The 13819-nt window shown below is 31.5% G+C and overlaps 1 protein-coding gene across 10 annotated transcripts in view; it reads left to right on the top strand.

Annotated features, from left to right (window-relative positions):
- LOC113509662 (cytosolic purine 5'-nucleotidase) overlaps window positions 1-13819 on the top strand; it is a 29033-nt gene that overhangs the window by 11702 nt on the left and 3512 nt on the right. For all 10 annotated transcript variants that reach the window (XM_031910749.2, XM_026893048.3, XM_026893046.3 and 7 more), the window contains 8 exons: window positions 3967-4040; window positions 4157-4274; window positions 4458-4553; window positions 4903-5049; window positions 6990-7266; window positions 7599-7773; window positions 12143-12365; window positions 13128-13275. In XM_031910749.2, the coding sequence (XP_031766609.2) occupies window positions 3967-4040; window positions 4157-4274; window positions 4458-4553; window positions 4903-5049; window positions 6990-7266; window positions 7599-7773; window positions 12143-12365; window positions 13128-13275 (1258 nt within the window). The remainder of the gene's footprint in view (window positions 1-3966; window positions 4041-4156; window positions 4275-4457; window positions 4554-4902; window positions 5050-6989; window positions 7267-7598; window positions 7774-12142; window positions 12366-13127; window positions 13276-13819) is intronic.

The following is a 13819-nucleotide window of genomic DNA, read 5'->3' as shown; positions in this document are numbered from 1 at the left end:
CTATCACTCTATAAACTATACAGGGTGAAGTCGAAACTGTTAGCATTCGTTTAAGGGAGTATTCTACCAGTAAATCTAAAAATGTTTCCTAATGAAATATGGGTCGTAAAACGACAAACATTTTGATCATTCCATACTAACACGACGTTCAATTTACCATTGCATTTTCTATTAATGTTTCTTTAAAAAAATGTTCGGTTTCATTTGTATAACACTGCCATAAATGGAAGGTAATGACATTTTATTTCACTCTGTATATAGAAACTAACCGTGCAGATGGTGAAAACAACCGAGAACAGAACTTATTTCTCTTTCATCGACATTTAGTTGATAATACAAAAGTAATAAAAAGAAATATTTTGTTTCAATTGCTAAACAAAATGCCAGGAATTGCTAATGAATCATTACTAAATAATAGTATCTTTGTTACTGACATGGTACGTACATGCTAAAATATTTGTACAGTAGTTCTTGGAATGTAATCTAGTTGGATATCGGATGTGGGAGCTGAAAGTGTGTTGCGTTCGCGCGACGCGCTATGTTATTTGATTATTTATTAATCTGGACATAACACCCACCAAGATCGGCGCTAATGTTTAAATCTGGACTATCACCTGACGCTTTGATTTTCAATGTCGTCTAATTTTACTTTATATGCCAAGATACTCACTGTATATTGTACGTTCTGGAAACGATGGCGTCTCAAAGATAGCCTACGGATTGATACAAGGTTTGGTTAGAATAGGATGTGTATTGACAGAATGCAAGGGTAAATATTTATTATTTATTCCTCACATGTATTTGGAAAATTTACAGCTAATTAAGTCATTATACAAAAGTTTTGCCTTAAAGTCGTTTAATAAAATTCCGACTTATAGTTATTTAGTACCTTTATTTAAAATTTTGATCAATAAAACACTACATTACGTACACTTAACAAATTGCAACAAAAAAATGTCTTTTAAAGATACATGTGACTTGAGACAAGAGTCTCAAGAGTGTCTTACACAAGAGTGTAAAACATAATGTGTAGTGGATTTAGAAAGTCATTAACTACTTTACTAGTTCTTATTAATGTTGAGTTCTTATTAATATAGTTTGTAGTTTGACACTAAAGAGATACTTATCTAATAAATTTCCTCTCCTAATCAACTTTGCTGTATAACTAATAGTTTGCTCAGCAGTTCCGCCGGTGTACTTAGTTTTGTCAAATATTTTGTGCAGGCGCCTGCATTGTTTGTTACAGGAATTTGACTTGAAACAGGGCTGATATTATTTCATTCTTGTGAAATTTATATCTAAATGTCATACCATTTGTTCTTAGGCCTACAAGCAAATACTTGGTTTATCGTAATTACTTTTATCCTATAATGTAAGGCCTTCTAAGCGTTCCTCTTTTCTCTGGAACTCAAAACTGGTAGGACTTCTTTTTTATAAAGTTGAAATAAAAAATTAATTGAAATCAAGTAATTATAATATTGAAAAATGGATAGTGAAAATAAATATGTATTATTTAAATTTTAAAGACACAATTTAAAATTTTTCTTATTTTATGAAAAGCATCTTTTTTGCATTGTATCATTACTAATTTTCGTTAATCATGTGTTTTTTTTTTTATTTATGATGATGCTTTGTTATATATCGATTTAAATATTGTTTATATGATATTGACAATGTAAAAATCTGTGAATTCTAACATGTTAATTTGGTACCTATTGTGTTTTTAAATACAGTACAGTATATTCTGACTACCTATAATCTGAGTATATTGTACTGTATATAAGGGAAATAAAATATTATTAGATATGTTAAACGATAGTAGGTATCTAAAAATCGAAATATCTTTTTATGAAATTTACTATAAAATTCGATATAATTGATATTTAGATCTCACATTTTAAATTGTGTTCTTAATCCAATACACGTTAGTCAAGAATTCTTAAAAACAATTTTGTGTTTAATTTAGAAATGCATCATTAATTACAACATTTATGACGTATGTAACACAGTTGTCAGTTGGCAACGACTGTTATGACTTTCCATAAATAGAAAGGTACTATATTTATTTGTTTCGATTATTTGCGTCACGATTTTTGGTTCCATTTGAGTAAAGACTGCAACATAAGTTCTATCTTAATGAAATTTTACAGGAAGAGCGAAGGAATCTTCATTAAAATGCTATAACTTAAAAAAATATGGACTTCTTCGTAGTAAAGCAAACTTTTTCAAAAGCGACTTTTCAACGCAACGGAATATTTTCCCGAATCAAATATATTCCCTGAGTTTTTTAATTAGACATTTTTTCGTTACTTATAATCATCCATTATCATAAAATAGGAACAGTTTCCTTCCCTATAATTTTTTTTCTGTATAATCTGAAAGTTTTGACTTATAAACTTCTAGGTACTTTAAGTTCTAGGTACTAGAAATAATTACGCTTCGTTTGACATACCATAACTATAAACCTGACACTATCTTGGAATTTATGTTTATAATTTTTAAGTTTCACTATAAATCTAACCTAAATTTGGGGAGAGGGAAGGGAATGTTAGTAATAGGATTTAACAAACCCATTACATCTTCACGCGGTTCTCCCTTGAAACCATCATAATTAATTCTTGTTAAATTCATAAATTCATTCATCAAATGGGCTAACTGATCTGCTTTCATTTTCACCTCTGTCGTCTTTCACTGGTGTCACGTCAGTGTATATAGCGATAGCGCAGACGGGTTTAACATTCCATTTTCACCCATTAAAAAAAACTAAATTAGGTCACAAATGGATGTTGTATGAAATTTATGATTTCTTATTGTGATTATACAAGTGGAGATATGTAATACTAGCCGTGGCCGCTTTTTCTTTTATGAATGTATGTGTGAAGTCGAAATTAACTTAATTCATTAAAGATATTAATACAATCAAGTAAAATTTTTGTAATCTTTATAATCAATTACTACGTAACGCTCTCAGTTTTACGTGACTTCTTACAATAGAGGGATCGCAAGCTGCTAATATATTACTCCTTATCTCATCAATCTCCACCGGGGCATTTCCTCATTTACAGTTTGCGGTCAACAGCTTAAAATATCCTCAAAAGCAAAGAGGCCTCTGTAGTAGACCTTTTGTGAAAATAATCGATAGATACTGTTATGTCGTATGTCGCCATGTATAAGAAATGTTTTCAAGTTTATCTATATTTATTTCATAAATTTATGGTTTTTCTCTTTGTATTTTTTTTAATGGATGTTAATAGAATGGTAACCTCGCCTGCGCCATCGGTATACGCTGGTAGGGTACCAGTGAGGGATGATAGGTGAGAATGAAAAGGCAGGTCAGTTAGCCCACCGTGACGAATTTAACAATAAACCAATCACGATGGTTTCCAGGGGGAACTACGAGGAGGTCGACCTGACAGTGTATATTGCTAGCAATGGGGTTACTCATCCCTATACAATCCCTTCTCCCCCCAATCTCTTTGTATTTTAATCGTCTTCATGGGTATCTCTGTCCTATGCGTATTTCTACCAAATGGCTAACAAAAATTTTTGTATGGTTGTGTTTTGGTTTGAAAAGTGGCCATATGATAATGAAATTACAGGGTAAGAAGAAATCTTAATCCTGAAAAATGACGTAGAGGTATAGAGGATTTGACGTACCACAGTATATTTTGTGACGTCCTTGGTGCTCTTCATGTCTATGAGTAATGTTTACCATTTTCCATCAGATGTTCGTTTATTAGTCATTCCCAGTTGCAAAAAAATTGTTTATTGAAAGTAATTACGAAAGTGTATAAATAAATACATGTGTATACTTATGTATTTTCCTATTTACTTATACGAAACAAGCCACTTAATCTCGCCCAATTTAAAGAACAAACAAATTGAATTTGATTAATTTGTTCACCAAATTACTCAACGGTCGAAAAACTAACGGTAATATAAATAGCACTTTTATTTTTGTTACAGAATATTTGTAAATAGATCGTTGCATCTAGAAAATGTTAAGTTCTACGGATTTGATATGGACTACACATTGGCTGGTATGTGATATTTTTAATTATATAATTATATGTATAACATTTTATTTTTACGTTATATCCTTGCTATACAATATTTTGTCATCTCTTTTAAAATAAGTGTTTTTTTTTTATTACAGAATATAAATCGCCACAGTATGAGACTTTAGGTTTTAATTTAACCAAAGAAAGATTAGTATATAAGGGATATCCAAGTGAAATATTGGAATTTGAATATGACCCTTCTTTTCCAGTAAGGTAAGTAATTAATAACTTGTTAAATCTTTCATTTCCTTATATTTACTACTTACTAATTATTCATTTACAACTTGACATTGCAAATTGGTGTATGAATATTATTAATTATTAAAATCATAATGTTTGAATACAAATTCTAAACCGGCAAATTATTATTTACTAATTTTACATTTTCTATTCCAGAGGTCTGTGGTTCGACACGTTATATGGCAACTTACTAAAAGTAGACGCTTATGGTAATATTTTAGTGTGTGTGCACGGATTTGAATTTCTAAAACAGTAAGTATTATTTATTCGTATTAAGGCTCTGTCCAAACACTGGTTCATATAAAATGAAATCTCGAGTATCTCGATTATTAATAATGCACGCGATTCTTACATTTAATACTTTTTTACACGCAAGTTGGTCAATATTGAAACGTAGGTACCTAACCTACTTACGTATATTTTGATATTTATTGACTAATGGTATCAAAAGATCGACCGTGGACATGTCCACAGACTTTGTTCTGATCTGTCCTTTATCAAACGGACTCTGACTAGATGTGTGAATAACCTTTGAATTAATCTTTATCTATAAATAAATTTTGTATTAAGAATAATTTTATATTTCTTTTTTTTTTTTCAGTTCACAAGTATACGAATTGTATCCAAATAAGTTCTTAACGCTAGACGAGTCAAGGGTTTATGTACTGAACACACTGTTCAACTTGCCTGAAACATATTTAATAGCATGTTTAATAGATTTCTTCACAAATTCGCCGCAGTATACCAGGTAAGTGTTAGTTTCGTTCTATTGTACTTGTGCCTACCATTACTTACCTTGTTTACTTGTACTATTAACGCTTTTTATTCTTTATACTCATCATGTTACATATAGTTGTGTAGCCATCACATAAACTTTGACTATTTATGTTTTTACTAATAACATTTTTTTTATTAAATGTATTTGTATTAAAAAAAATGTATTAGTGTATATAATAATGTAAATAATACGGTAATCCCCTCTATAACACAGTAGATTCTTTCCGCGTTATAGGAAAACGCGTTGTAGGAATATTCTCGTGTGTTATTAACGCGTTATGTACAAATGATTCACTTTTCTCGTTAAAAGGGGTTTAAATCAAATATTAAGAAAAACCTATGTTATGAACGAAATATGTGTGTTTTATTAAAATCAAATTAAGAACATTTAAAATAAAAAACTTATGCATATGTAACTAAAAAACTTTTAATTTCAAATATATTAACATTTTTATTACATGTTTATTCGCTGTCGAAGCTATCTGAAATAACGTTCTTTGTTTTAATTGAATGTTTCCGTGTTATATGAGGGAGTACCCATGTTATACGAGGGATTGAAATTGCGTAATATGAAAACGCGTTGTAAGAGTACCGTGTTATAGGGGGAATTACTGTATTTTATGATGAAAAACAAATTATTATTAGGCAACTTGTTGTTTCCTTCTAAAATTATGTAGCAGCCTACTATTTATGAAACACGTAACGGCACTAGGTCATTGGCTCTTTGTTTGGTGACTTAGTTACCTATTTTGTACAGAGTCATTTAACTATATATGTACAACAAAATCTATGTTTTGTTACTGTTGTTAGTTTGCCACTAAGTTGCAAGAAACATAGGTAGCCGTTACTCATACATTACTCGTAGATATATTGGGATTGAGGTCACGCTTTATAATTTTAGAAGTACCAAGTTATAAATTATAATGGGTATTGTTCTGTTTCGAATTATCTCGATTATCATTCAAATTAAACAGCATCCAAATCTATTCATCCGGTTGTGAGCTACTTTGTAAACTTATTTTTCAAAAAGCTCACACCGTGTATTATATTGTCACCTTTATGGTAAACTTACGAAACTGAAAAAGATACATTTTACAGGGGAACGTTTTGAAACATTAGAATGCAAATAACTTTTGACAGAAGACTACTGTAAAAGATCATGCTAACATTTTAGTTTCAAAATCCGGTTTTTTATTGAATCCTCTTAATTAATTATTATTATATTACCATACAAGTATCAGAAATAAATGCATATTCGTTACTTTGCACCTTCATACATAAGAGTTCCTAGGTATTGAGTTATACAACAGCAAATCTACGAAAGTGGCCTCCTAAGTTGCCAAAGAAAATAATTTATTTTAATATCTGGCAAACTAACGAAAGTGCCACTTTCGTAAATATACCAAGGTATAAATCACGTGTTTTTAAGAAAAATTCAGTTTAAATAACAACGTTATAGCAATCATTCATGTAAATTAGGATTGAAAAATTGATAAAATTATTATTGAAATTTTCAAATTAAAGTGTTTATTATAGAAAATATTATAAAAATATGCTAAGTAAGTTCACTTTGGGTATATCACAAAAATATGGAGATTCGAGCTACCCGATTTCTTTAACTGTTAGAGATAGAAATTTGAAAATAAGCCACAATAAGTAGTATGACGCAAAATGTAGATTTTTAAAGAAATGTCAAATTTGAAAAAACTGCAGATTCGTAAATTTGCCATAGAGGTGACGATATTATCTCTTTTTTTGTCGCGGATGAAAACAACCATTTGTCACTGGTTAATTATTTAAAATTATTCTGTTTCAACTAATCCAAAACCCAGTGATATGGACTTTTACAAAATAATTCCTAATTTAATAAAATATATACAATAATTTTGTATAATTATATTTGTATTTCAGAGAAAAGACCGGTGTGAGATGTGGTGATTTAGCGATGTCATTCAAATCTATCTTCCAAGATGTCCGAAGTGCAGTGGACTACGTTCATATACACGGAGATTTAAAAAAGAAAACAATTGAAAATTTGCCTTTATACTTGAAGAAAGACGAGAGGCTGCCGACGTTCTTATCAAGAATTACGGAAAGTGGGGCCAAACTGTTCATATTGACTAACAGCGATTACAACTTCACTGATAAAATCATGAATTACTTGTTTGATTTTCCACATGGCGCAAAAGTAAGTTAAATTTAAAATTTTAATGATTTTTGAAAAAATGTAGGTGTGAGGTACAATGAAAACTACAAAGATCGCCTTGCATCTCATTCTAGACTCTATCAAAATGCTTCTGTATTTCAGCAATATTAGGCGACTAAACTATAAAATATGGGGATATAGTTGAACCATCCATTTTATATGTCAACATATCATACATACATATTACATCTCATTTGATTATAGTATTCCATACATCATGGCGAATTTTCAAGCAGAACAAAAAAATTCTTTGCATGAACCCTCATTCATGCCCGAGTTCGATTCACATTTGAGAGATTTTTTTTTTATTGCAGCCAGGCGAACCGCACAGGAATTGGAAGACGTACTTCGACTGGATCGTGGTGGATGCCAAGAAGCCGTTGTTCTTCGGAGAGGGTACCACCTTGCGGCAGGTGGACACTCGCACGGGGGCTCTCAAAATGGGCCACCATGTCGGCCCGCTGCATGAAAAATTGGTGTATTCTGGAGGTTTGTTCTTAAACATTAAGTATTTTAAACGATTTCTAACATTAGGCATCAACCAATGATTAGTCAATATTATTAAATAATAAATAAATGGACCCCTTTTGAAACATCACCAAAGCTGAACTACGGTTGCCAATCCGCTTACCGATCGTGGCAACTACTGGCAAAACTTCCATCTGGACCACCAGAGGGAGACTTTGTACAAAAGTCGTTTGTTTCAATCGTAAAGCAGTTGTGTTTGCATGGCTGTGTTTCGGTTTGAAGGGTGGGATATGGCGTGAATTTACCGGGTACAGAGGAATAACATCTGAGTCCTCAGGAATGATAACGCAGGGAGGTATCATGGGCGTAACAGCATACTCTGTTATGTTCATGGTACTGCTCATGTCTATAGGCGACGGTTACCACTTTCCATCAGGTGGGCCGTCAGCTTGTTTGTCATTCTAAGTTGTATATATATATATATATATATATATATATATATATATATATATATATATATACCCACCTCTATTGCTTAGCGTAACATTTTCATCTAACTGATATTGTCACATAATTACGGCGTAATGTAATCTTAAGTGGTCTAACCAAACGTTCAACCTTATCTTGAAGGGTGTCAAGGTGGATTGTATTTGTTGCGATCACTGTTATACATAATATTCTATAAAGAACGGCGGGCATTTTATATATTATATATAAAAGGTGTTTGCTTGGGTACCTCTGTCCCATTCGTGTTTAACTGTGAAGCAGTTATGTTTGCATGGTTGTGTTTCGGTTTAAAGGTTGCGATATGATAGTAAATTTACAGGATACAAAGGCATAACACCTTAGTCCTCAGGCAACACATGTGAAGGGAAGGGGGGGGGGTACCATGGCCGAAACAGTATACTTTGTTACGTTCATGGTACTGCTTACGTCTATAGGCGACGGTTACCACTTTCCGTCAGGTGAGCCGTCAGTATGTTTGCCATTCTAAGTTACATAAAAAATTGTCTCCATATTTTTTTTCCCATATGTATTTGACGTGTCTAATAAACAACCTTGACATATGCCTTAAATTGAAATAACAGAATATAAAATAAACAAATCTTTACAATAAAAATATTTTTGTGTATATTTATTATATTGTAGATCTATTATTTGTTTTATTTTTAAACGAATTGTTTTGATCTTCAACATGTCAAGATTGCTAGTGACTACATTTGCGATTAGCCTCCCGTGGGGTTTTGATAAACATCGCGTGGGTGTTATCAAAAATTCTGAGTATGACATCAATTCTTCTTAATACTAGCGATACGCCTTGTCTTTGCACAACTAAAGTTTAATATTGAATTTATCATTTATACAAGTTTTTTTTTATACTACGAAGGTGTCAACCTAACTTGATAAGTTGGGATTTATTGTACTTTTTACATAAAAAAAAATACCAAAATGTCAATGAAACCCGTATCAAAACCCGTTGCATGGTTTAGAGGAACTTAATGGACAAACGGACAAAAGTAGATATCGAGTTTTATATTATTTCAATATATTGTTAACTGGCAGGCACTACAAATAAGTTGGAAATGAACATTTTTTATAAATGTTTTTTTTTTAGGATTAACTACAGACAGAGGGATTTATAGACTTTGTACAGATCGCATAACCTTGTCAAACACGCGTTAGGATTAGTTCACATGTATATTATTATAGTTTTAGATATTCCCATGATAACACGTATCGAAAACGCTTCAGCAAGTAAACACTTATGACTACATAGGAAAAATTCCATAACACTTGTGATTAAAGCGCACTAAAGCCTAAGCCACACAGAGCTAAGCCTATTAATTGGATTACTATGAGCTAGGTAAAGCGACGATGTCAGCTTTACTAAGCAATGCTCTTTGCACGAGGTTGAAGGGTGGTGTCAGGCGTATCACTCTGTCTAGTGTTTCGTTACTACCTTACTATAAAGTTGGTTTTCAATGTGAACACAGATAACTTGCATATGTTAGCCACATAATTGGTTACGTGCTAATTAAGTGAGCTAAATGAAGTTTTTTTTTTTAAATGGATGATAATGGAATGGTTATCCCCGCCCGTGTCATCGATATACACTGGCGGAGCACCTGTGAGGGGTGATAGGTAAAGATGAAGCAGGTCAGTTCGTCTATCGTGACAAATTCACAAATGAATCAACCATGATAGTTTCCAGGGGGAACCGCGAGGAGGTCGACCTGATAGGGTATATTGCTAGCAATAGGGTTGCTAATCTCCATTATTAATAATCCCTTTTCTCTCTAGATAAATGAAGTTAGATTTGTTTAGATTAGTACTCTGTATAACTTGGGTTTGACGCCTGTTGTCTGTACGTTACCTTAGTCGCTTCTGAGCAATTTTACAAAGTTTTTGCAATATATTTTTTAACATCGTATAAATATTTTGTAATTAATAGATTCATTACATAATAAAAAATATATATTTAATTTTTTAATATTTCAAATGCTATTGTAAATAGAAGTAAATTTATTCAAGTTAGATTATTGTAGAAACAAATTGCTTTATAATGCAAGAACAAAGTAATGTCTTTAATCATCATTGTTGATTTTTACCTTTATGATAGTAAGTATTGCTGTAAGCCATTAAAACTGATATTTAAAAATTCTACAATATCTCATCAAAGCACGTCAAAATATCAGGAATAGGAGTGATCTTATGCTGCATATCGTAGTTGGTAATCGTACTACATGTAATCAAGAGACAAGTTTTATATAATAAACTTTGACAACAGTAAGCATGTTAAGAAATACATAGAGCTTGAGGGACAACCCTACTGTCGCCATCATTTGGGTCAATATCTAAATGCTATAAGTGAACGCAATATATCCACATATAAAATTAAAAAATAAGCCTGCTTCTATTTACAGCTGATATCTACTTGTATTTGATTAGGCTCCTATTCTGACAACATATTTGTAGAATTTGAAAATCCAATATCTCGATTCCGATGTTATTTGTATGGCCTCATAATAAAGTTTGTTTCTTTTAAACTGGCCAATTAAAATATATGTTTTTTATGTATCGGTCGTAAAAGTAAAATATGACTGCAACACCCTATACCACCTTGGTGATTGCTTTTGTTTGTATTTGTATATTGTAACATGAGGAAAATACCATTGTTCTATTTATAGTTGTAATATAATAACATTTTACTCTCTTGACCTTTGATAACAATATCAGATTACGAAGTCAATAAATAGGCGCCCGCTACAGTCATGCTCGTTGTTCCTACGAATACTAAGCGAAATATAGTTTTTCAATTCAGGATTATTCTTTAGTTATAAAAGTATTTATTTATTTATTCATAAGAACACCAACAGCATATTGCATTATAAAATATAAAAGAAACATTAAATACAATACAATATTAATGCACATGCCTTTCAAAAATATTCACAGCATTTATTTTAACATAATTATGCAGTGTGAAATAAAATAAACAATTTTAATGACTTAAGTAATACTAGAGTACAAATATTTAAAAAATTACAATATATAATAGTTATCAAAATATTAAAAAGAAACCCTTATAGTATCTGTCATTTGTTTGTTTTTATGAAAAACTTCCGTTTAGTTCCTTAACACGTTGGACATGGCGTCACATCGCGTGCGGCGAGAAATAACACGCCGCCGAGTAGCGCGATGACGGTTTTATAATTATGTAAACAACAAATAATCATAAATACGTCACACGTGCAGCACTGTGGTGTCGTGTGAAACACCCCTTATATATTTTTTAAATTAGAGGACATATCAGTCAGTTTGCCCATCGTGACAAATTCTTGAAGAATTAACTACGATGGTTTCCAGGCAAATTGCCTTGCAATATGCCCCATATTGCACTAGCAACGGAGTCTCTAGACACCATTACTGACTTTTTATTAGTTCATTTAAAAGATTTAATATACAATGGCGGATTTATCTTTAGAGGGATCTCTTAACACTGAAGGAAAATTAGAAGTCAAATTACCAATCAAACTATTAAACGAAACATGGACAATAACAAAAAAAATTATCCTTTTATAACCACTTTTTTCTTTAGGAACAATGTTCACGTTTGTTATAGTTCTCTAATATTTTGATTATTTAATGATGATATTTCAGTGTTTTTATAACATAAAATTTATTTGATTAATGGTATATGTGACAACATAACCTTCAAGAAAAGAGCATATTCCTTTTTAAAAGGTCGGCAGCACACCTGCAATGCCGTAGATGTTGTAGGTGACCATGGGCGGCGGTAGTCACTTACCATCAGGTGAGCCGCATGCTCATTTGCCTCCTGTGTTGTAAAAAAAAATGTGTTACTTTAAGTATCTCATAAAATTTATAGGTTCCTGCGACGTTTTCACCGAATTGATTGGCGCCAAAGGCAAAGACGTGCTGTATATAGGCGACCATATTTTCGGCGACATCTTAAAGTCGAAGAAGATCGGTGGTTGGCGTACATTCTTAATAGTACCCGAGTTAGTGCAGGAACTGCACGTTTGGACGGACAAGTGTCAACTATTTGCGCAACTACAAAACCTAGATGTACAATTAGGAGATATGTACAAGTAAGTAATTATATAAATAGTTAGTAATTTTCAATTGACTTAATAAAAGTAAGAAGTTCTCAATTCAGTTGCTTGTTACACCTCAACTTTTTTAAACCAAATTGGAAAATTATGTTTTTATCTGAAAGGTTTTTATCTTTTACATTGGTTGCATAGAAATTTTATTTATTATTTCAAAATCGGTTCAGTAATTTGGTTTTGAAATCGAAATACCATTAAAGGCGGCGTTTTTTTTTTTTGTGAATAAATTGACTAAATTGAATTTGAGAATAATTTATGAGAGTATCTAAATAATATAAAAGTAGAGTAAATGAAGAAACAAGAAACTGGGGTACATTTTTTATCAGCAAGATCTTTTATTCTAAGATTTATTTTATTTTAATAATAATGATAATAGTATAATGACACCGTACAAGTATCAATTATAAGGTTTACTAAGTTTTAAGCTTAAATACAGTGATGTAAAAATTTTTTTTTTTTTTGCATTGCATAATAATGCAGCAATTATTAATGGGCGAAGTTGCATACATAATGTATTATATCTTTCATAAAATTGCAATACATAATTGAATTAATTAATACAGTAAAATTTACACGTAGCCAAAATATCAATTTTATATCGCACACATCCTGAATGACATTGTAGTTTCAATATCGATATTCACTAAAAGGCGGCGAAATTTTGTTGCTAATTCGTCGCATTGTTATTTTCCTATATTATAATTATTAAATTAAATTAATGTTTTAATTTTTTCCTTATAGGGATCTCGATTCGAGTACTAAAGAGAAGCCGGACATATCGAAGCTGCGCATGGCGATACGTGACGTGACTCACAAGATGGATCTCGCGTACGGCATGCTTGGCTCGTTGTTCCGTTCTGGGTCTAGGCAGACGTTCTTCTCATCACAGGTACCCTGGCCTTATTGTAATACTAATATTTTTTATTATTTTATAATAATATATTTTATATCTATTATTTTTCAAAATTTTAAACTGATTTCACAATGGAGTTTCTCAATTCGATTGTATTTTATTATGTTTGTTACCTCATAAGTCCGTCAGTTCTAAACCGAGTTGGAAAATTCTTTTTTATAAGAAAGGATATAGGTATACTTACAGATTGGTCCCATAGAATTTTATCAAAATCGGTTCAGCAGTTTATTTTTTTAAATCAAAATAGCTAATTTTGTCACAATTGAAGTCGGTTTTTGTGGGACAACCTTTAATTATGGGAATATACTGGAACTAACAGTTATCAATGATACTAAGTAGTCGATCCACCTATCAATTCCACAAAGTTCTGATAAAATCACAACAGACCCTAAGAAAAATACACTGACAAATAAAGAGTAATTAATATCTATAATGTCCAGCAGTGGACCAATAATTATAGATAAATAGATATATAATGGCTGAAATGATGATGATGATGAATATCTATATTATGAATCAG

Source organism: Galleria mellonella, unplaced genomic scaffold (genome assembly GCF_026898425.1).
Source record: "Galleria mellonella isolate WM207_F2 unplaced genomic scaffold, CSIRO_AGI_GalMel_v1 utg57, whole genome shotgun sequence".
Lineage (NCBI taxonomy): Eukaryota > Metazoa > Arthropoda > Insecta > Lepidoptera > Pyralidae > Galleria > Galleria mellonella.
The sequence above is the reverse complement of the archived record's forward strand: the minus strand, read 5'-3'. Positions and strand labels throughout refer to the sequence as shown.